Source organism: Cuculus canorus, chromosome 3, assembly GCF_017976375.1.
Source record: "Cuculus canorus isolate bCucCan1 chromosome 3, bCucCan1.pri, whole genome shotgun sequence".
Lineage (NCBI taxonomy): Eukaryota > Metazoa > Chordata > Aves > Cuculiformes > Cuculidae > Cuculus > Cuculus canorus.
Genome location: NC_071403.1, coordinates 47,716,655 through 47,741,724, shown reverse-complemented (window position 1 = coordinate 47,741,724; position 25,070 = coordinate 47,716,655). Strand labels below are relative to the sequence as shown.

Here is a 25,070-nt window from a genome sequence, read left to right as displayed (position 1 = left end):
CACATTCTAGGAAAGAACTTGTCAAATGCAGTAGGTGATGTAATTGCATCAAATACTTAACCTGCATTGAGAATCCACCAAACTTTTGCCAACAAAGACAGGTTCTTACCTCTTCATTCTTCTCCTTTTCTGTTTGTTAATCTATCCGGAAGGTAAAGATAAGTAATCTTAATTCAGAAGGTTTTAGAATTAGACAATTTTTTAAATGAATATGTCTAAAGACAAGCAGTTGTACGCTAATAGTGTGTAAACCCAAAGCTGATACTGCTATGGAAACTTCACTGAATGTAGTACAGAGATTTAGCTTGGAAAATCCGTATTGTGAACTTTCTCTGCCGAGGATATATTTCAGGAGCAAAGCATATGTGACATTATTAGGTAGCATGTGAAACACAGGGAGGAGAGGACACAGCAGCTATTTTCTCTGCTGCTCCTTGGAATAGGTGCAGCTAGGGTTAACAGAGTAGATTTTGCTAGGAGGAGAATTATACCTTAGTATCCTGAGTAAAGCAGCAAATATACTCTCTTGGGTCGAAGCCCTGCCTATTACTGAGGTTGTCTGACACCTCTCATTAGGAGGCTGTGTTTTACAGTGCCTGCAGGTTTGTCAGCTGGAACCATTTGGGCTGAAATTTTTATAAGTTGTTTGTCTAGCTCAAGATGATATTTATTTTTTCTTTGAATACTTCTATTATCTCTGTTTTGTGGAATAGGGATTTTTGTCTCCGTATTCTCCAGGTCTGTTATTAGACCAATTTATAACTCTTTGAAATCTGCAAGATTTAAATTTTAGCAGTTAGATCTTCGAAGATTTATTCTTCATTGAGTGCCTTCTGACTCTCCTCATGGCGGCTAATTGCACGCTCGTCTGTCCTATGAAGTTGCTCAGCGCGATGGTGCTTCATAGCACAGGGATGAGGCTGGACTGTTTCTGCTTTGGTTGCTTCTGCATTGAGATGACTGAGATGAGGGTGGGAATAGGGGGAAGACAGGGAGAATGAGGTGAGATGATAGTGATGTGGGCAAAGTGAAAGCAGGAGTTGGTGGAAGGGGAGAGCAGAGTTCATGAGGAGAATTGTGGTGAAGGAAGAGAAGTGAATTTGTCTGGGAAAGGAGATTGGAAGATGTGGAAAGGCTTAGCTGAAGGGGATTCCAAAATGGAAAGCCCACTAGGAAGGCTGGCAGTGACAAGGGGTAAAAGAGGGGAAATGGTTGAGTGTTGGTTCTTCACAAGGTCAGGAGGAAGTGCAGGAAGGGAGACTAGAAAAAGGCTGGAAAAGGATCTGGAGATGGGGAAGAAATAAGATGGGACCGAGGACAATTTGGATAGAAAGGTGTGAAGGAAGTTTAAGTGTGGTGTAAAACGGCAGAAGATATGAAACACCATGGCCTACCATAGCTGAGATAATCCCTGCATTCATGAGTGTCTGTTGTCAGCAAATATCCGTGAAGCCCTCTGGTAAAATTTCCCAGCCCTGTGTAGAGGCCGGGGGGAGACTAGGGGGACAGCAGGCTGCTCTTATTACAGGTTGCTCTGTTAGTTTGTATGGCAGAGATAAAGGATACTGATATACCAGTGCTATCAAGGTAGAAAAATCAGGTGTTTGGGGTTATCAAAATGGGAATTTAGGTGGCTTTTTTTGACCCCACATAACATCCAAGAATCTGAAAGTGCCAATACCACTACGTTATCCACTTGATGCTATTTAAAAGTCAGTGTTAGCCTTCCATTGCTCTTCATTAGTGTCAGGTCTTCCTTATTCTTCCTGTACAGTTAATGCAGGAGCTGGTCACCCTGTTGGTGGTTCAGAACTCGGGGTGCACAGGTTTTAATCCCAAGTCAGCCACTCACAGGCTGTATGATCTTGGACTAGTTAATTCACTTTAATGTGTTTTATTTTCCGCATAAATAATTTGGGTATAATGATTTCTAACCACCTTCTGTGGAGGCAGCTGAGCTCGTTGAATGCCACAGCTCACACAAGAGCTGAAAGATGCTGGTTGTATTACTAATCACAGTTCCTTTCTATCTTACTGGTGATTGTTTCTTTTTTCTCTTTGGATCATTATGTGACAGAAACTGAGAAGAAAGAAGGAGTCTGCTGGGGATGATAGGTGTGGTGTAACAGGGACAGCTTTCTGTCTATTATCCAGACCTTCTGCTCAGCCAACACTGGATGCATTTGTGTCTGCAGCCAGACTAACTCAAACTTGGTAGAGAGTAATTTCAAAGACATACAGGCCTTCTTAATCACACACAGCCTATATGAAAAGGTTTTGAAGACTCTGGCTTTACTAAGTAATTGTGAGTAAGTTGGACCCCAGCATTGAGTGCTCATTTTGTAGCTGGTGTGAGATTGCCACTTTTTCCTGTGATCTCATGGGCTATGGGATTGGACAGGAAGAGGAGGCTCTAGGACAGCTCTCCGTGGGGACAAGTCTCTGCAGGAACAACTCTATGTGGGACACTTCTAACCCTAAGCGCAACCCTAAGCCTAATAGCTCCCCTTGAAGAGTTGTCCTGTGGAGCATTGTCCCTGTGAACAGTTGAACCTTCCTGGGGCAAGAAATGAGGCTGGGAAGGAAGAAACTGGAAAATCACTCGAAATTCACATTTATTTTGGTACATCATTATATGAATGTCTTAAGAACTTTATACAACCATTCTTCATTTGAAACAGATATTTTTTTAATTTCATATTTATTCTTGCACTCCTTACTATTTGCATCTCTTTCTGAGCAGAGAGAGTGCCTCGGTGCTGTGTTGGAGATGGCTCAGATACTGCTTTACAGTGTGTATCTGTATCTATTTGGACGTGAATTCAAATAAGAATCTGTTTCCATGTTGTAGGTATCTATTGTAGCATTGAGAAGCAATTGCATCTCAGTGGTTTGCGTGTTGCATTTAGTACACTTGTTTTGAGTATCTCCAGACCTTGTCATTCTGTCAAAATTATCATTGAGGAACACGCTCAGGTCAGAAAGTTGTTGGTATGTCTTATTGTTAGAGGCAAGATGCTATTGTATGTGTCATAGAGATGAAGAAGATCTCTTGTTTACTGCTTGTTCCTGAAGTAGAAATCAGTGCATTGCCTCATCCATAAGTGACTGTGAGAGCTGGCTGAGAAAAGTGCAGCATTAATTCTTCTCAGCTCTTGCTGTAACCATCTCCCTCCCCCATTAGATTAAGATCTTTCCTTCTTTCCTGCTTTTTTTTATTGTTGTTTTTGTTCTTGAGGTTTAATGTTGGTGAGAGTGAGCCTGGCTGGAAGCCAACAGGCTGTAGGCTGCCTCTCCAGCCCAGTAGCTGTGCTGCTGCTTTGCTCCCAGAAGCTATTGCAAGTTTGGTCCTCAACCAAACCTCCCAACTCTGCTGGGAAGTCGATATGAGAGCACATTAAAGCGCTTAGATATTCTTTTCAGGAACAAGCCCAATTCAGCGGCTTTTGAAGAGCCAGATGCTTGTGAATTCTAGAGGCTTATATCTTTCTCGATGGCAGTATGCCTTTCAGCCTCTTTCTTTAGTTGTTTCTGTCCTAGCTTCTCTTCTGTAACCTATCCTTGTAAGGTAACACAAGCAAAGAGTTGAATAAAAGTATTTTGATGTTCTTTTGTCTCAAGTCTGAGTGAAAATGTACAAAGACTGAATTTTTTCAGGGAGAAGAAAATTCCAGAAAACTTTATCTCAGAAACACTGAGTAAGTCACACTTCTTGTTGCATTTCCATGTGGTCTTGCATTACTTTGAGAGAGCAGTTGTCTACATGCCATGTGACACAGTTTTTCTTTATAAGCCTGTCTCTGTGGCTGACCACATTTCTTACAATGTGCTTGCATTTATGCTGAGGAGTTTTTAAAATTTCCCTGGCAAGTTGATGTGCTTGCTTTTGTCATATTTATCTATGGTCACAGTACTTGCCTGGATACATTGCAGGTTGAAAATAGTCCCTAAATGACTCTAAATTGTTCAGTTCGATACTGTAGAACGGTCCCCTTAGCTTAGTGATTATACATTAAATAGCAGCTCTTTATGCCTAAAAGATGCTTTTGTCAATTTTACGCTTATTTCTGGAGCTCTGTTCTCATTTTGCTAGATAGTGATAACTTGCTGTGAAAAAGTAGGTATTACTTATGTCCCACATCCAGAGAATCAGGTTCTTGTCTCTGAGGCTCACCAAAAATGGACGAAAGTCCTATGAAGACTTCAAATGCTTGGGCTGTATAAGCAGGGATGAGTGTCGAATGAGAGCCTTGTTGAATAGGAAGAGTATGAACAGTCTTAGAGCAGTGTGGATTTAGCTCTCAGAAAACCAATTTGGAAGAAAATCTCTTTACTGTGTATGAATTATATCCTCTAGATTTGGGAACGTGCTGAGAGAGTGGGTGAGTTAGCCTAGAACACTTAACTGCCTGAAAAGAGAGGGTTTTTTTTAGGACCCACTTGTGGAGTATGTATTTCTGGCCTTCAACCTTTTTTAATTCACTTCACATGAGAATTGTACATTATTTATGGTGAGTGTGGGAGCTGGAAAGAGTACTGTGGAAGAAAGAAAAATAAACCTTTCAATCATGAAATCTGTTTTTGACTGTGATGCCAGTTTGGGACAAGATGCCAATAGCTTCACCCCCAAAATAGAAGTGCTAAAATCCCCCAAAATTCACCAGTCTCACTCGTGATCTGAATATTTTCTTAAATTATGGTTAGGAAGCTAAGCACAGTTTTGAGGCGTGTGTCAGCCTCACAATGAGAACAGCAGATCATCCTCTTTTTACCACATAAAAGCCTTCCTGCTGCTTTGAATAGGCTTTGAGGGCCAGAGATGACCTCTGTATTTAGATCTTGTCAGGGTTACTGGGACCAGCAGTCCCAGTACAGACAAACCAACCAGCAGACATCTCAGGTTTGTGTTCCCCAATGCTGGGTACTCCACACAGTGGGTCATAAATTGGCAGCAGCTCTTGGCTGGGAGTGAGGCATGCCGAAAACTCCTCCAGAAGACAGCCAAGTTTTGGAGTTCTGCAGGACTGTAGCCTTCTTCAGCTTTGGAGTTCAGAAGTCAGATCAAACTCATGTAGGAGTTGAGCTGTGTTGGGTGTTGGGATTGCAAGGCCATCGCCATAAGATGAATGCACTCCACTGTGCTGGCAGCCTGTATTTCTGTCACTGCAGGGTTATCAAAGGGGTATGAATGCAGTTTTGTGGACAGCCATTTGGTACCAAAACTTATTGAAGAGGTTTAGTTTCCTCCACTATAGTTCAGCAAAACTTAGTTATTGCTGGAGATTATTTCTGCAATCTGATTTTACTATGTGGCCACTCATTTGCGCAGGAGAAGGAACAGGAGATGGGAACCAGGCATGGGAACAGGCAGCTGAGATGGGAGTTTGCGCACTGAAGAAAATTTATGTAGCAACTCTTCCTGAGACTCCTACAAATCACAGTACTTGGCAGATGTGACTCAACTAACCTGGGAGGGCTTGTGTAGATCCTAAACGCTGCACTGGCACTATTCAGCAATGCTTTTTGTTGAAAGCGTGCATCAATTCATACAGTTTCACACATGCCTTGTTTCACTTACAGCTGGACTACATTTGTTTTGTTTAGTGCTACGGTAAGAATTACTTTAACAACTATGACCTTGTTTAGAAAACTGGAGTATTGCACAATGCAACTGTCAAGTCAGGTTACTTTTAAGGGAAGGCAGTGCCTTCTGTTGTTAAATAGTGCCCTAAATTGTTAAAGTAAAATGTCGTTTATTTTGAGCCTTGTTACAGAGTAGCCTAATAAATCTTGTTCAGCCTAGGTAACACAGACAGAACATTATGCTTACTGGTAATGAAAGGTTCAAACAACATGGGCTTCTTTTTTTTTTCATTTAACATGTTGTACTTTTAACACACTCCACTTATTCTTCACCTGTGGCTTCTAGAGGCCACGACAGGACACATTTTGTGTTTGGAATGTCATACATATAGACACTGTATATATGCAGTGAGTAGGGCAAAGAGTAAGATACAGCGATTCAGCCCGAAGCTATTGTGGAGCAACTAACTTTCCTTATCTTGTAGGAAAACATAAGAGACCAAGGATCCATAGGGGATCATCTCATTATTGTCTTGTGTTTCTTAGTTAAGGTCTATAGTGTTTCTTTATACAAGCATTCAAAAGTCATATTTCAGACCCAATGTTTATTAATTTAGCTTAAAAATATTGAAGTTTTTCATCTTTGTGTCTTTTGCACTGTTAATATTTGTGGTTCTGCTCTTGATGACTACAGAAAAATACTTGACCTCTTTTTTTTTTTGGTGTTAAACTGTAAACAAGATTACTTTATCTCCCTCTGTTGTGCTTTGAGATCTAACAAGTAGGGAGGAAGTTACAGTAAAAGTGATCCCTTACACACGCTTATGCACCAAGACCATTTTATTCCTGCAGTTCTGCAAATGAGAAAAGCAGGGAAGGGAGAGGCTTCGCTGTTCCCCCATCCACAGCAGATCTCAGGCAGTTGCTTTGCCCCGAGATCCTGCAGCTGGCATCCAGTAACTGGAAATTGCCTTGAGAGAAGAAAACTGCTGTCTTCAGAAGGTGCGTGGCTGTAGGGCTCTTAAAGGAAAGTAAGTCCGTAAGGTAATACTGTAGCAGGTGAAGATGGACCCGGAAAGACTGAAATGCTGACAGTGGAGTGCAAAGATGAAGGAACAGGAACAAAGAACAGTGTGCGCTTTCAGTCAATGAGAAGCTGGAAGCGGGTGAGACAACTCGTGGGCCTGCTGGGTGGATTGCCACTCACCAAGGGAGCAATTTAGGAAAGTGGGATGTTGCAGAGATGTTAAATTATCTATTAGTACTGGTCCTCACTGCAAAAAGGCATCCGGATTTGTTGAGATGAGACAGATTTGTTGGGAGAGCACAGGCATGAGGTGGCTGAGATGTTACACAAAATATGTACAGTGTCATTAGAAATAACATAATAAGTCTTATTAGAAGTGACCTAAGTCTTATTAGAAATAACGTAATAAGAACATGGAACTAAAATGTGTTACAAGGCTGTAAGTAGCATCTTGGGAATTACAGCCCAGTAAGGTTATGCTGGTAGGTGATAAATTGGCTGAAATAATAGTCACCTACAGGTCACAATTCATAGACTACAGCCATCAAGATTGCACAGAAGAAAATGGTGTCGTGCTGAACTGAAAGGCAGGAAAGTGTTTTGGTAGATGGAAAGTAATTTGTTTTACTGATGAAAGCTTTTAGAAAGTTTTGTTGTCCTTTGCAGATGGTTACTAAGAAACACAGTACTATGAGGGTGAGAGGCAAAACTGTGGAGACTGCAGCAAAAGACACGTAATCGGCTAGACCTTCTGACAATGGTACATTGATAAATTCCCACTGTAAACTGGTGGGGATTGTTCCTTTCTTACAGGCCTGAAGTGGCACTGGTGTGGGATTGTGCCTGCCTTTCCAGCCCTAGCAAAAGGCAGAATTGAGAAGTGTCTAAATGGTGTCTGATCTCCCTGAGCATGGAGACCGATGAGGCTGTCAGTCCTACGCCCCTCCATGGAGACCTCCGTTTAGGGAAAACCTGTACCTGAGAATAGCAAGCTCTTTCTTGATATGTAGCTGACTTGAAAAATACAGTAGTAAAAGAAAAATCCCAGTAATTTTGGAAACATACCATTAAGAACAGGAAAAGTAATAGAGTAGCATGGAGAACGGTACCAAAATTAAAAGCTGATATATCAAGAACACCCTCATCTCACCTCAAAATAGCATTTGAGAGTTAGTGGGAGTTCTGGGAACATGAGATGAAGCTGAAAAAGGAGCAGGGAAATCTCAGCTGTGGAGAGTGGCTGAAGAAAATTGTTACTGTTTACCTTAGAAAGCAGATGAGTCAGAGAAGAGATGTGCTAAAACTGTATAAACTAGTAAATGGTAACAGAGAAGGTGGGTTGTGGTAGTTTCTATTTTCTTTTTCTTAAAGCATTAAAGTAGGTGGGTATTTAGAGGAACCCTAAGGTTGCAAGTTTCAAAACTGATAAAAAGAAATTCTTGTTCAGATCTAGGATTAAGCTATGAAAGTCACTATGGCAGTAAGTAGCTAGGCTGAAGAATTTAACAAGGTTTTCAAAAGGTTATTTAGTAAATATCAGAAATATTTACAGCAGCCACAGTCCATAGGGGATATTAAGCCTCACACTCGAAATTTTAAGACAGTCTCTAGCTACTAGGGATATCTTTCATCTTTCTCTTCTTTTGCTCCTTGTTCTTCCTTCCTTGTGTAAAGTGTTAGGTAGGACTTCAGTGATGTAGTTCAAGTAATATTTGTATGAAAGGTCTGAAATTAGTTCTGATTCGCAATAATATCCTAAAGAGCATTCTGTGTGGGTGATGCCTGAATTCAAAGTGCTACAGTGTGTTTTCAGACACTGGCTGAACAGAGTAGCCCAGGGGACAGTAAGACTGATTCCCAGTACCTCTTGGAGTCCCTGAAGTCTGTAACTAAACAGAAGCATGCAGGTATGGGATTCCAGAAATGTCGAAAGTTCAAGAACTGATACTATTGTAAATTCAGGTGGAAAACATCAATTTTTTTTTTTGTACATTTTTTTTAATTTGTACATTACATATATGAGTAAGAGCTCTTCATCTCTTAAAAATACCATTAAAGCAAGAGCATTTTCTGCATTTGTGTTCTGGAGTTCGTTTCACTTACAGTGACTCAAAGGTATGACACAAACAAGTGGTGTCTTTAGCTGATGTCTTTGGTTAAACTGTTAAAGGAAATAGGCAAACCTAAACTAAGGAAAAATGTTTGTTTGCCAACAAAAGCATATCTGCCTGGTGCAGTTTCATTATGCGCAGTTTTCATGGACATGCATATGAGTGCATGATATATATGTGAGTGCATGGTGATGAGCAGTTCATCATTTTTGTTAAGCTTTCAATTATATTAAATCATGTTTGTCCTTAAATGAATTTGACTCTGACACTTGGCAGACACCAGTCAGTTTGTGTAGTTTTGCCATTTTACTTGGTAGTAACCATCTCAGGAGTTGTCTTAAAGTGCATTTGTCTCAGTGCTGGCGTATAGGTGTTCTGAGTTGTGCCTCTTTTTAGGTGACATATTTTACGATAATTCAAAAAACCCAAAACAATAATTAATGATGTTGTCTGCAGATCTTAAAGGTATGAGGTAGACATTTGGAAGGACTTTTGAAATCAAGCCCTCTTGAGAAAGAAAAGCTATCTATACAAGAAGAAACTAATTTCTACTTAATTGCCAGAAGGTAAGGCAATTCCAAAATGTTAATGGAAAATGTTGATATTAGGCCTTCAAATTGCAAGCATAACACAAATCTCCTGATTGGAATCAGTAAAATGGTATGGAAAACCCCCACCCTACTTGAGAATTTTAGGAAATCAATGGGTAATAAACTGTGTATATGTCATAAGAACAGGATTTTAGGAAAAGTAAAAGGGCTAGTATGATTTCTGTTAAAATTGTGTTAGCTAACTGGATCATAAATGCAAATAAAACTCTTAACTCTAGACGACTAGTTCGTAGTTACAGTATCCCAGCTGTCGTAGTTTCACTGCATAACAACGGGCTCTACAGTACATGAGTCTGCATCACATGGTTTCACGGTTTTATTTTTAGTACTGATACGTCTAATATTTCAAGATCATGCAAGACTGGTAGTTCAGCTGGGCACTGCAGGTTGCTCAGTAGCTTTCTTTTCTGCACTCCCTCACTCTCTGCCAAGAAACACTGTCCAGGACTCCCCAACTCATGTTCCTTCCCCTTGACAAAGATATCAGCTTTAGCCAACAACACATTAAGAGCAAAATTTTTCTTAGAGATTCAGTTTGATATTTGGTGGTGCACACGGTGTCAGGTTGGGAGCACATTTGCAGGCCAGGAAGGATGCCCTTGCCATAGCTCGTGCAAAGCAGTGGGCTGGTGTCAGCATCATGGATACCGTGGGAATAATAGGGTACTACGATGTTTTTGTTGGTATTTTCTACAGAAACATACTGTGAAAGAATTACTATATAGTAATAGTAGCAAAGCAGCATGTATCTGCAAGGATGTGGTTGGCACCGATATGGAGAATCGATGAAAAACTTATGGCTGGTGGACTGTACAGATGGACCTCGGAGCAGGAGGAGGAAGTGGTTGCCATGAGCCACATGTCCACCTTCCAGCTGAGGCTCTGGGACAGAGTGTGGTGAAGGACACACTGGTGGCTGCAGCTGGGAGATCCCCATGCTCCACTGTTGGGGAATGCTTAGCTGGAGCCTTCTCAACTCATCTTCATCTCCTGCCCTGTGCTAGCTGAGCTTGGTCACAAGTCAGCTTACTGGGGCTCTTTCATTCCTGTGTCTAAGCATTGTGGTAGTTGACAGTCTGTGTAGTATCCTTGAATCCTCCACAAAGTACTCTTTGTACTGAAGGGATACAAAACCTAGAGGACTTTGCTTGGTTAAGATCACTCTTTGTTGGATCTTGGGTTGTATTTCTAACTCCATGCTTTTGATCGGTTGCCCTAACCTTCCATCTCCCTTCTTCTGGAGAGGGAAAGACACTCTGATTTCTGTATGATGATACGACCCACTCAGAACTACCTCATACAATTAGCCCCCTTGCTGCCCAAGACCACTAGCTTCATAGTGATATGGACAAACAATTTCCAAATGGAGCTATTTGATTTTGCTAATAGTGTCACTGCTTTGTTACTAAAGGTTTCCAAAAAAAAGTGAATTATTCGCAGACTGTTTCACTCTGTCTTTTGCTCTTTAAGAAGATGCTGTACTCTGAAAATGGTAGCGGACTAACATTTCAAAGCGTACCAAGAGGATACACAGAACAAAACTTACTGGAATGACTGCTTACAGCAGGCAGACCATTGAGACAGCTATCACCTATGCCCCTAGCCTACAGACAGACACAAAACCTGTGATTTAATCATACCTGTATGAAGACACAGATCATTTCCCTTCATCTTCATGCACAGAATAGGACCATATCTTCCTTTTTGTCAGACACTTGTCATACTGAGATAATATGGTTTTATTCCATGTGCGTGCAACACTTCAGCACTCAATTGAGTTTTAAAGTTATACTGTTCTATAAAATAATTAGAAAGTGAAAATAATTTATTACTCTGTTTGTTAATAAAACATATTTCTTTTTCTTAAATCTCAGTTAATGGATAAGAAAATAACATTTTGATTGCAGAACCACTGAACTGCAGTAACCGCATGTGGTCAGTTAACAGACACACCAGAAAAGTTAGTCCCTGCAATATAGCTTGTAATGCTGTGTGAAAATTTGTATGAAGAGTTTCAAAAGGTTGACTTCATTCCACCTTTTATGTTATTGCTGGAAGCCCTACTTTGTATTTAACCCAAAATCCAATTTCCTGAATATCATCCTACTGCCTGCTATAGCATTTAATAATGTCTTACCTTCCTGGGTTTTTCATGTATTTCCAGTACTTGCTGACTCCTTGCATGACTCCACTTTGCCAGTGTGCATTTTTTTGTTTGATTATTTGCCTTTAATCTAATATCTCAAAACTTCAATTACTTCTCTTGCTTTTGAAACTCCTCTATGAATGTTAAAAAAAAATAGGTTAAAATCTGTACAGTATCATAAAGAAAAGAAACAATAATTGTGTATAGAATGAAGACAAGTATTTTCTTCAGCCCGGTCTGAAGTAAAGCTGTTGCTGCTGGTTAAGGAGATGTCCAGTGGCAGTGTTTTCTGCTTTTGAAATTGGACTTCATGGAACAATTGCAGTCAGAAAACACGGACTGTAGCAGTTGTGAGCAGCCTCTTGCATTATGGCAGTGTTTATTTAACAATGCTTATCAAATCTATGTTGTATATTTACAATTTTAAATACTTCAGTGATGTTTGTTCCACAGTTTCTTAAAGAATCTTGTTTTATTGCCTAATTTTCTTAGTTAATATAAAGGTGTGGGGCAGAAATTATGCAGATGAATTTAAAAAAATGATATTTATAAGGAAAACGCATAACCGAGGATGGGGAGAATCAACTTACACTGTTACTTGTGTCTGGAGTCCTACTCCGTAAATATCTAAAACACGGAGACAGAAGACATAAGCATGGAGAGTGTGGCAGCCTAAAGAGTAGGAAGAGGGCTTTGTGGTGGGAAGAAAGCTTCGGTAGCTTGGTGTAGAAGGCTTGTTAGCACAGACGTGCACAGGCTCTTAGCCAAGGTAGCACCTGGTCACGTGTAAGGTTACTGTTTGAAACAGCTGTTTTCAAGTTGGTAACTCTTTGACTCTTTATGGATGTTTCACAGAAATGTAGAAGTTGTCAAGTCAGAACCATTTTTTAAATTCTGATGCCATTGTTTTGAAATAAAATGATAGAGAACTTTCCTTTTCAATTCAGGAGATTTTTTCACTTTGGAAAAATTTGGTAGCCAGCTGCCTCTGCTTCTTTGCTGTGCCCAGCCAGATGAGTTCTCATTTTATTGAAAACCTGAAAGGAGAGCAGGTTATGCTGAGACTTGCATATGTCAGCAAAGAGGGAAATGGTGTCTGGGTAACATAGAGGCAGTGTACAGACAGACGTGCTCGCCTAAATACAGTTCATTCTTTTACTAAGGTTTTGTCTCGGTCATATTCCAGATGCTTGTCAACAAGCAAGTGACTTGGGATAGAAAACATCTGTTTTTACGGCCCAGTGAAACCTTCTTGAGGATTTTACTGGGGCGAAAAAAAAGAACAGTAATGTGTGTACTTACAGATTTTCCTCTCTCCTTTTTGAGTGAAATGAAGGATAAACTATCTAAACTATAAAAATTACTTTCCGGTGATGCAGTACTTGTAAGCTAGCTGGCTCAGGCTCTTGGATACAGATCAGACAACTTTAATCTCTAGTCTGTGGTTCATATACTGGCTGAGTTGTTAAAGGCTGAATGTTGCTTCTATCTGGTCTCTAAGAAGCAGGTCAGTTTTAGCTTAGTTCCTTGAAAACTGCTTTCTGTACCACAGGTAATCAGTAAATTATCTCTGTTAATATTTGCATTAGATGAGGTCAAGTATTGTCCTCGACAGATAACGTGCATTTCCTATCACCATTATCACCAGCGATCTGGTAGTCTCATGGTGATCCTTACATCCTGTTAGGTTACATGGGATGGATTGCATTCCCAGACTATGGTTCAGCCTTGTCCAGTGCGTTGAGTGAATGCAGTCATTTTACAGTCCTGTAGAGCTAGCTTTCCGTGTGGTGCTTCCCTAGCCTGCGTTTTGCTTTGTCTTAAAGGCCCAAAACTTCAGAGAGTGTCCTTGTTCATGAACTGTGGAGTTCTCACAACATGAGAGTCTTCTGGTTGAGGCTTCCTTATGCTGCAGCAATAGAAAAGAATAGCAGTGATTTGTGCTTTCTAGGGTTTTCCACTCTGCCTGTCGCAATTGTCCCTTCTCAGTAACTGATTGAACTCTTTATTTATAGCTCCCTTGTGTTCTCTGGGAAAGTCAATAAAATTATTGGTCACTCAGCCAAGTGCATCATGGTACAGTTTTTGTTTCATAAGAAATGAAGGTAAAACTGCTTACAGGGCTTTGCTCTGATTATAGTCTCTGCAGAATTGCTGGCCAGCCAAGACAAGGTTGTCATTTTTAAACTCTTCTGTTTGGCATTTCCTAGAGTACAGTATTCCCTTAGCTTGCATTCAAATTAACAGCAGTTCGTATCACATCAGTCCTAAATCAGAGCCTCCGTGGGGATAACAGATATTAACAAAGTAATTCCTGGCAGATATCTGTTGTTGTTTTTGTTGTAATACTCGAAAATGAATGTTTTGTATGTAAATATCGTCATTTTTACTTAGTTGTGTTGTTAACTTAGAATCTTCTTTTTGTACCTTTCTGTCCTGGGAGGTTCAAGTACTGAGTGGCTGTGCTGCCCTTTCTGCATTCTCTGTTTTACTGCCCACTCCTTCCCCGGCATCATTAGACATGGAAGTAGACACTGTTTCATTTTCCACTTCATTTTTCATGTCCATCTCAGCAATTGTACAGTCACCTCAATAGCTGCCCCAAATGCTATTAGCTTACAAATTAACCCACGCAGGGGCAGGCGGCAGGTTGAGCTTCAGTGATGGCCTCATGGTAGAAGTTACAGTAGGTGTCCTAAATTTGCAAAGAAACATGATAGACTTCCTTCCATCTCACAAAAGGATTAGAGATGCATGATCTCTGCGGGTGGCACAAAGACAGTCCAAGCAGCTCAATATTAATTAATCAATTACACAAATGCTTTCTTAGTTTCTGTGACTTTATGTAGTCACCGATATTCCTCAGACAGCCAGAAGGTCCTACAATTGCACATAACTCACGCAAAGGTCTTGTGGTCGAACGCTTCTTTGGGAACCTGGGATGGTAAAGTAGTCCCACTTCAGCAGTGAAAGGCCCAGCTATACTATTTGTCTCTGGTCTGCCTTATAAGTCACTTTAATTGGATTAGTGCACAGCTATTATCACCTGGGAAAGGTTCCTAGATTTGAAGTGCTGATCTGTGCTTTTACTGACATTTGGATTATTTTTACTTCTTTGTGTTTGTAAAAGGTAATTAGGTTGAAGTATTGTAGCAGTCAGAGAAGTAATCACACTTGGATAACACTTTTTGATACTTGTCTCTGAATTTTAAGGTCTTCTCTGTTTACTTTGCTGGCAAAATCAGGTTTTTGCTGCAGTTCTTAAAGGATGAAGTTCACCTCTGTGGAGAGGGCTTGCACAAAGCTTATGCTTCACTCAGGTCCCATATATAAGACTTATGTGGAGGACTGGTGTTTTCAGCTAAACTTGTACAAACTTAAGTTACTGCCTAGCCTGTAAAAATCAAGATATTCAATGGCCAGCTTCATTTATAAAATCTCTATCACAAATGCTAATGATGGTGTTTAGAAACGTGGAATAATGTGGCATAATCTCCATGCCATACGAGTTTGGATATCTGGCAAGCAAAAAATTATCTTTTACCTTAATATATTTGATATAGGCAAATGAAGTATATTTGGTATGGGCAGATCCTCAGTACATGGTCACGAGACACTTGTTATTTTTCTGACGCTTCTTAGAATAGATTCCGGAAGGCAATTTGTGTTGCCTCTGTTCTTTGTGTTAACATAGTCCTATTAAAAAAAATAATATTACATGTTTACAAGTTTCCTTTGAAGTTTCCTTGTAATTCAAGTGGGTCTTTTTCCTTGAATAATGTTCTTGTGCATGCATATATACATGTAAAGTTGTAACATTATATTTCACTGTTACATGAACACTTCATCAGGAATTTTTAACGACCAAACTGGGAAATCTGAGTATAAGGGAGAGTCATAGTCACTTCTGACTTTTTCCAGCAATTCAGTACCCTGGGGGTGATCTCAGACAAGTTAGTATTTACAAGGTACAAAGATAAAATAGGAATTCTTAAGTAGCTGCTGTTGAGAAAGCAGAGTACAGCTAGTTCATTTTCAGTAGGAATAGTTTTCAATAATGCTTACTGTTATCCTCTCTTCTCTGGGGGGCTTTTTGTAATTATTTGGTGATACATCTTTTTGGATATAACATATGGTTCCAAACAGTATTTTATCCTTGACTGAGTATTTTCCAAAAGAAGAGGCAAAGTGAAAGCTGTACGGTCTCTGCTACAGAGTCTCTCTTTCTCTGCATCCAATATTTTTCTGTATTTTTAGCCAGAAAGAAAAAAAAGAAAAGAGAGAGAAAGAATTTTAAATCTGCCTTACGTATGTTTTTTTGTTGTTCCCCCACACTGCCCTTCTTGGAACTTCTAACAAAGATGTACATGGTCTCTGAATTCATATACGATGATGATGCATAGATGGATGTCAATGAGTGCTATTCCTGTTTTTAAAGCTTGAGGTTCATTTATGTTGAGCTTCTCATGCGCAGCCGAAAAGTGAATGTAAATGTGGAGATTGCAAACCGGTTCTGATTTATGCCATCTGTAATGTAATTTTGTCAGACCTTAGTGAAATGAGCATTAGCTGCATGTACTTTTAATTTAATGTAGGCTAAATACCAGATAATTTTCAATCTGGTGCTTCTATTCTTGTGGGAAAATATTTGACCAGATATGCTTCAAATCCGAGGAACTGCCGACTCTGCACAGTTATTGCATAGGTCTTATTTTTAACAGCAATGGACTTTTCCTAATGGTACTCACCAATGATTTGCTAGACAGAGAGGAAACTATTTTGCTCTGGATATTTTGCCTTTAAGGCAAAATGGCTGTTAATCTTTAGGTAGAACAGTCCTCTTCCTCTCTTTATGTTGGTGTTTTTATCTTCATGGAAACTAGAACTAGAAATCTTTATTCTTCTAAAGGAAGATGATGAAAGTGCATTTTTATCCTTTGCTCACCCTTATCAACCTTCAGTTCTGATGTATTTTTTGTGAACTCTGGCTTGCCTCTGCACTTGTAAGGTGTATGTATGGGCAATTAACAGAAGTGTATCTTGCAGGAATGCTTAAGGGCTTTGTTAGGTGTATGATGGAACTTGGTGATCATAAAAGTCTTTTCCATCCTAAACAATTCTATGATTCTAAGACCATTGATAGGAGACAATAGTAGTATATAGGAGTTTCTCCTCACTGAAAGTGAGCACAACATAATTCTAAAAAAGATTTTTCTGTAGGAACAGTTATGTTTTCTGTGAAAGAGCTTTTGGGACTTGAGTATCCTTGTGAATGGAAAGGATATCTTGTGCATATGGGTAATTGACTTCAGGCCTTCACTCTTTTCATGCCTTAAATCTTTTCCTTCTGATGATACCCAACTCTTTTCTTTAATAGCCCTTGAAGGACTAGTTAATAAACTTATTCGAATAAGAACTAGTAGGGAGATACCAATATTCATGTTAGGCTCATATCGCCTGCCATTTCTGTTGCTCCCACGCAACTTCTAGTTGTGACAAGTGACCTGTTAAAGATCCCCAGACACCCAAACATATTTACTGGATATACCTTGGATACAGCTAATTTCTATTTTATTTTTTGTTTAATGTCTCCTGCAACTGTAGTTCTTTGAAGCCACAATTAAACATAGTGAATAAAAGTGAAAAGAGTAATTCCTTTGGAACGGGCGCTGTGAGTCATTTCATTCATAGAAGCATAACACTTCTTGTTTGGTACCTGTGAGGAGTATTTGGGATGCTTTCCTCTAAGATAGGTAGGTGATCAGATGTCACGTTTTGTGTTCTGTGAACACATAAAATGGTGGCATGGCAAATCCTTGGGATTAATAGAGTTTGTGGGTGTATTTCTTAAGACGAAGTGTATGACTTAAGGAATGTAAGTCATTTAGAGCCTATAGAGCCTTTCTGAGTCCTGATCTTGGCAGTTTACTATTAAGGCTCCTAAATGTATACGGTGAGATGCTGAAAGTCTTAGGTATTTTTAAGATGACATCTTACGCTAAGTACACTCCCTCCTCAAAGTAGCTATCAAAACAAGTTTTTCTTACAGTTGCCTGTTTGCCAAAATCATCCACTGGAGCTTTTAAAGGTCAGACTGCCTCCCATTGGGGCCTGGTTGCCAACCATATGATATCTATCAAAAAACAAGTTAAGTTTTAAAAATAGGCACATGTGGCATTCTTCTGCAAAGCAAGTAGATAAAACTTGCCGGAGAACATCAACACTCTTCCCAGGGAGTAAGCAACCAGCAACTTGCAGAGAGTACCAGGAGAGAGAGTGGGTGAATGAGTGAGTGAGTGAGTGGTTGCATCCCCTGTACCTACTCAGAAGGATATTGCTGGTTAACTGAACTGCTCCTACCTGGCCTTTTGTCTTTCTGCAGCTGAGTGGATTGTCTTGAGTCTTTGTCAGCCCAATGTGTTTTTATAATGCTCTGAGCATTATAAAAACAGATGCTAAGGAGAAAGCGGGGGGTGTGGGGGGGAAGTTAGAGCAAGCGTATTGAACAAAATGGCACTGAGCTTTTTATGTATCCCTACGTTGTGCTTACCTTTAGACCCTAACCCAAGGTGTTTGAGTTAGAGATGCAGTTGCAGATGCAGTTTGAGTTAGAGATGCAGAGTGGTAATATGCTGGTGGCGCATATTACCAGTGACCACAGCTTCTCTCTTGCAGCAGGGGTAAGGGTTATTAGGGGGTATCCATTGCTGTCATACCCAGAAGTTACTGCAGTTCTTTCCGGAAGAAACGTTTTCTTATTATTTTAGGCTGAGGAATACTATAAATCACATACTTGCTACTCCAAAAATTGCAGTTGCTCAAAAATTATTCTGTAAGCTTTTAATAAATAACAGCATTGCTAGCTGCAAGATGGTCTTTATGTGCAGTGGCTTTTTAAGAAACTTGATGATCTTCTGGGCCAGAGACTGATTGGACTTTTTTTTGTTATGTGCAGTAGTCAACTAAAAAGCGTTAGAGTGAATGAAAGTGGGAATTTTTAACTACAACTAAGTGATATTAAAAAAAAAATATTTTTGTTGTTGTTTCAGTTAGAATTATACAGATGTTTCGTTTGCCATAAGACAAAGCTTTTTCCAGATGGAGCATTTGTGAAGATGAGAAGTACAGGGAAGTAACTGAGGTTCATAAACTGTAATTTATGTTTGCACAACATTTTTAATTGAGAAATATTATCGATTATTTCATTCTTAATTAGCCTGTAGTACGTGAAGTGAATGCACAGGTTCGTCTCCCAAGTGTAAGTTAACAATATTTTCCCTTTTAATTTTATATATTTTTTTTTAACATAGAGGATAATAAATCCTCACATATCCTTAATTTGTGATGAAAAGATGTTTTATTTTTTGCTGATTTTGCTGTGTTTGCAGCATTATAGTACACAGTTCTTGGGGAGAGTTTATAGCACCTGTAGGATTAATTAAATTTAATTCCTGAAAATCAAGTTGGCAATTAAAACAGGACATTCAACATCTTCAATAGCTACTTTTGAAACAAAATTTTCACCACAATGCATTATATAAAAAAAGAGCTCAAAGAAAACATAAGACTGATTAAAAAGCTCGTTGAGCTTCATGAAAATCATCCTGTTTGGGCTCAACATATTGGACTTTACGTTGTACTTAATGTGTTAGGCCGGGAGTTCCTTGAACTTTTATTCATGGGAGACCACGTTCTTTATAAGACAGAAGTTTAGAAGCCGATTAGTGTCTGTGATGTAATTTTTTTCTGCAGTACAACAAACACAATTTGCAATTTTTGTAGTATTTGTGAAAAACACAACCAAACCAAAATAATTATGTATTCTACAAAGGCTGTGTGGACCACAGATGACTTCTTTTGGCACACCAGCATGTTTGCCCTTTCAGTACGAGATAAAACAGTTTACTCCTTCAGTACCGGTTTGAAGATGCTAAGTAGGAAGCAGAGAACCATAAAGGCAGAAGTAAAAATGGGTCCCCTGTGAGTCGAAGCTGTTAGCAAAAGTAATGATGTCTTTGTGTTTATGGGTTAGCAATAAAATGCCTCTTTGCAGAGAGGTAATTCAAGCTTATGTGTTATTTAAGTGCACTATCAATATGGCATGTTTTCATATGCTTTACATTTTAGCTCACATAAAAGCCAAAAGCCATCTTAATGCGTAGGGCAATCCTTCTTCCTTTCTTTATCTCTGCTCCAGCATGTTAGGTGTCTAAAATGAAGTTGGAAATGCTCAGAGCAGCTATGGATTCAGCACCTGTAGTCAGATGATAAATGTTAATAATGGAAGCATCTTTAAAATGACCTCATACAGTAATAATGTTTGCTCTGTGTTTAGAGAAGCTGAATTTTCAACTTACAAATTTGCTTCCTTATGAGTATGTTATCAGAAGACCTGTAAAATCATTGTCTCACTTCCATTTGTGATTATAAAGCAGTCAGTTTATTTTGGAAGTTACCACTTGGGATGTAGGGATGTTGGGAGGGAGGCTGTAGTTAATCTTGTTTACATTCAAATGTACCCTCAGATGTTTTATCAAGTTCAAAGAATTGACAGATTGTATAGAATTTGAATCAAAGTTATCTTTAAGTTTTAACAAGATTCCTACTTAAACTAGAGAAGAGAGAAACCACATGAAGGTAACTGTTGTCACTTTACCCATAATTTGTATCATTAAGTCAACTGGTATGTCTGATTTATAAAATCGTATGCTTGTCTATATCTTTGCCAGACAAAACAGGGCAATTTTAAGACCCTTAATAGCACCTTTGATGGTGTTATCTAAAAAACATATTATTTGAACAGTTAGTTTTATCTTCTGTTCCTAAATTTTCTCCAGCAATTTATGCTGCACGATCTATGAAATATTTAACATGAACCGCATCTGAGCATTAAAGGTCTGTATTTACTGGTGGTACCTTCCACTCTATGATTAGTCATCATTACCCCTAGCAGCTCCCATCCTTTAAAGATGAAGATTTTTCAGTGTTATCCCTAGGGTTTTCTTCACTTCTTTCATAACAGCATTAGGCATTACTGGCAAGTACAGTTACACTGTTGTTGTAATTTGCCTCAGGTTGGATGAAACGGTTGCTTTGTGCATGGATGTAACACCGAAGAGAAAAGAAAATTTTGACAAATCGGTGCTCTTCTTGTTTAGATGGAAGAGACAGAGCGAAACCTCTAGCAAAGTACAACTGCCAATATTACTATGATGGAATATTTTATTTACTGCTCTTCCAATTAAAAAATTAAAAAGCAGTGTGATATAATCCATCTAATGGAACGATATAATCTGTGCAACCAGAGACAGAACTAGAGACCTGGAGTGCAGCTGCAAGGTTTTAGTCAAGTACAAGCAAGATTCTGCTTCTGGGATTCATCTGGGATTCTTCTTAGCTGCTTAACAACAGAGAGGTGGTTTGTCACACGTGCTTCTTCCTAAAATCTTTACGTATACATAAAGAAATAGTTTTCTTGTGGTTGTTTAAGCGTTCAAGGGTTGGTGCTTCAGGTTTGCACACTTCACTGATGTACACATTCTGAAGTTCTGACTCTTGACACTATGAATAAGTGTAGCACTCACTAAATAGGTGTATGATCATCCTTCAGCTGTCAACTTTAGGTATCAAGTATGCATATTTATATCCTAATTCTGAAACTGACCGATGATTTTGTTGTGAAGTGTGAAGGGTCTGTCTACTTAGAACTCATCTGAGGACTGGAATCTTTAGGATGGTCAGTTCATCTCTGTAAACAGAAAAATATATTTCAAGAAAATCTCTTCCTTTCTCTTTTAGGTGATTAATTGTCTATTTATGCTGTGGTGGGTTGACCCTGGCTAGATGCCAGGTGCCCACCAAAGCTGTTCTACCACTCCACTCCTCAGCTGGACAGGGGAGAAAATATAATTAAAGGCTTGTGGGTCAAGATGAGGACAGGGAGAGATCACTCAGCAATTACCATCATACTCAACTCAGGGAAAATTAATTTAATTTATTACTATCTAAATCAGAGTAAGATAATGAGAAATAAAATCAGATCGTATAAACAACCTTCCCCTTGGCCCTCTCTTCCCACACTTAACTTCACTTCGTTTTCCCTACCTTCACCCCTGAGTGGTGCAGGAGGACAGGGAATAGGAGTTGCAGTCTGTTCATCATACTTTGTCTTTGCTGCTCCTTCCTCCTCAGGAGTGGGATTCCTCACACCTTTCCCCTGCTCCAGGGCAGGGTCCCTCCCACAGGAGACAGTCCTTCATGAACTTCTCCAATGTGAACCCTTCCCACAGACTGCAGTTCTTCGTGAACTGTTCCAACGTGGGTCCCTTCCACGGGTTCGTAAGTCCTGCCAGTGACCCTGCTCCAGCATGGGCTTCTTATGGGGTCACAGCCTCCTTAAAGCGTCCACCTGGCATGTGGTCCTCCATAGGCTGCAGGTGGATAGCTGCTCCACTGTTAAACCTACAAGCACTGCAGGGAAATCTCTGCTCCGGCACTTGGAGCACCTTCTCCCCCTCCTTCTTCACTGGTATTGGTGTCTGCAGAGTTGTTTCTCTTACGTGTTCTCACTTCTTTCTCCAGCTGCAGATTTTTTGTGCAGGATTTTTTTTTCCCTTCTTAAATTCCAGAGGCACTACCACAATCACTGATGGGCGGGCTCAGCCCTGGGCAGTGGTGGGTCCATCCTGGAGCTGGCTGCCATTGGCTCTATCAAATGTAGGGGAAGGTTCTAGCAGGTTCTCACAGAAGCCACCCCCACTTCCAAACCTTTGCAATGCAAACCCAGTGTGTAGATTTATGAAAAGCATCATTAGAGCTGGGTGCCCATTAAGCAGTTAAAATAACACTCTACTGATTGAATATATGTATATGTTTTCTTTGTTTCCATGTGCTGTGTGTCTAAGTAAAATAACTGGGGGGAATCTCCTTGAGTATGAATGTAAGCATCTCACATATATCTGCAAGTTTTTGAAATAAAACTAATTTGGAAAAGAAGTTTTAACGAAAAAGTCACTAAAAGAAGGTAAATGGTTTTACTGCTGATTTCTGCTTCAAGCACTTGGTTGACATGCTTTTTTCAGTTTTATACTGAGGTCTCAAGAGATACTGTATTTGTTAAATTGATATTAATTAGAAATTAGAGAGCAATTTGGTAGGTTTAGACTTGATTAAATTCTCCAGAAGAGCCCAAATAGGTCTAATACAGTGAGAAGAGCCTGAAACTGCTTTGTATTCCTTCTACACACAATAGGAAAGCAACTTTTCTATGAAATTTTGATTTATTTTTTTAAAATAATTTGTGACTCACATTGTTTTTCATGTCGCTGTTGATATGAATATTCAAATTCAGTCTGGTACCAGTGCATGCAACTTCATTTGAAGTCAGCAAGAGGTGTTGATTTGATGTGAAGTCTGACAGTCTCTGTGATTACAGTGGGGGAAATAATTGGAAAGTGTTGGATGGTCAGTATGGAGCCTCCTGCTTGTTGCTTCTGTAATGAAATACTGCGTTCTAGTGTACAGTATGTTTTTTGCTGAAAGCAAAAAGGCTTTCCAAAAAGGCCTGATGGTGAGAGATTGTGCATTTTCTGACTGCCAGGACAAAACGATTCCAGCTGTTCTTGAGAGCACCTAATGATGTGCTGAAAATTGCTGGTTTGTACAACATCTTTAGGACTTAAATGTGGTGATGTCTATTTTGCAGCATTGTTTAACTCTTACTTGTTAAATAGTTGGTAACACAAGTTTTGATAACACCGTTTTTGTTTGTAATCTTTTAAGGTTGTGCTGGTGAGATGGAACGAACCATTCCAGAAATTAGCAACCTGTGATGCAGATGGAGGGATATTTGTTTGGATACAATACGAAGGCAGATGGTCTGTGGAGCTAGTGAATGATCGCGGGGCACAGGTTGGTATGCGTGTTTTCTCTGCAGTCAAGAGTGATCAAATCCTGAGAGGCAAAATTCAGAAGACGATGAATGGTGCTTTATACTTTTTGAAAAGTGCAGGAGAAAATGAAATGTTTCTTTATTGAAAGGAATATGCAAGAATTGTCAAGACAGTTGCTTTATCCAGTAACTGAAACATGAGAGCTGCAGCTGTGCTGTCTATTTCTGTGCACTGCTACCTTTTATTAAAACAATAAAAAATTACTACATGGCCAATATAATTGTTTTGTCTTTGATATGTTAAGGTAAGCGACTTTACATGGAGCCATGATGGGACTCAAGCACTTATCTCCTACAGAGATGGATTTGTGCTGGTTGGTTCAGTCAGTGGACAAAGACACTGGTCTTCAGAAATAAACTTGGAGAGTCAGATCACCTGTGGCATATGGACTCCAGATGACCAACAGGTAATGGAGCTTTTAGACATATTAATGGTATTGCTTCCGTATGCTATAAGAAGGCACCTTGTTAGAACAGTTTCATTCAAAAGTGATGCTCCCAGAGATGTTGAAAATTTGATTCATCTTGTCATTCTCATTAGGCAAATATGATAACATACCAAGTTGCCGATCATCAATTTTCACGTTGGTTCACGTGCAGTCTTATTCAAAGTTAGTTGTTGGAGATTTGCATCTGTAATTATATTTGTAATTTCTTTTTACAGCTATCTCAAAAATACATTTGAGCAGAGATGCAGCCTGGACTAGTAACCATCTGACTGATCATTTCTGTATAGAGCTGTCCAGTCTGCGCTTGCAGTGAAAGTAGTTCCAGTGACAGATACGGTTGTATTTGCCTTCACATGAGCAAATGGATCCAATTGATTCTAAGCATCATCAGAGAGACCTCTCAGCCTTATGCAAACAAAGTAATTTTAAAGGAGGCCATTTGGGCAACCATTGAGTCCAAAACTTGCTGAGCTTTGAAAAAGCCAGTTAAAGATATCTTCTTTACCATTTATCTAATGAAGTGTATGATATTGGTAACACCATTTATAGCAGGGCTTCAGCTAGCCCATAGGTTTCATTTGCAGAATTTACAATGGCTGTTTGCATTGTTGAACTTACTGGAACATTTTCTCTTTCCACATGCTTGCTGTTGTTATGGTTAATGTGTCTATGATACAGTACTGAAAGAAATGATGGGGGTAGGACAGTGCAAAAAAAAAAGCTGTGTTACGATCACACTTAGATTATTTTCCTTCCTTCGGTTTACACCACCATGAAAAGGTACTGATTGAAGACTTGAGGTATTACTGACCTTAATTTGGAATACTATAAATCCATACAAGATAGAGTTATTTTGGGAACTGCTAGTGGAATTGGACACCACTAGTAATATGCATTTCTGCAGCAGCACCTAATAATTTCAGAGTGCTCTGCAAAGAATAATGAATTCATTATTGCAACTCTGCTCTTTAAAGCCAGGAAGTCTAACTGCCTCTTTTTTAATCTGGGGAAATGTAAGTCTTGACAATAAATAATTTACTTAAGATCAAAAGGAAAAGAAAAGCGGCAGAAGTAGGACAGGAAACTAAGAGCCAATAGCTCTCATCCTATGTTTTAAACACAAGGCTACCCCATTTGTGTGATAGTCAGTTGTTGCTGCTGTATTTGGAAATGTCTTCGCTTGAGTGTTTCAT

At 39.4% G+C, this 25,070-nt stretch overlaps 1 protein-coding gene across 11 annotated transcripts in view; it reads left to right on the top strand.

Moving 5' to 3' along the window:
* TULP4 (TUB like protein 4) overlaps positions 1-25,070 on the top strand; it is a 158,494-nt gene that overhangs the window by 74,907 nt on the left and 58,517 nt on the right. For all 11 annotated transcript variants that reach the window (XM_054061102.1, XM_054061103.1, XM_054061093.1 and 8 more), the window contains 2 exons: positions 23,260-23,388; positions 23,674-23,835. In XM_054061102.1, the coding sequence (XP_053917077.1) occupies positions 23,260-23,388; positions 23,674-23,835 (291 nt within the window). The remainder of the gene's footprint in view (positions 1-23,259; positions 23,389-23,673; positions 23,836-25,070) is intronic.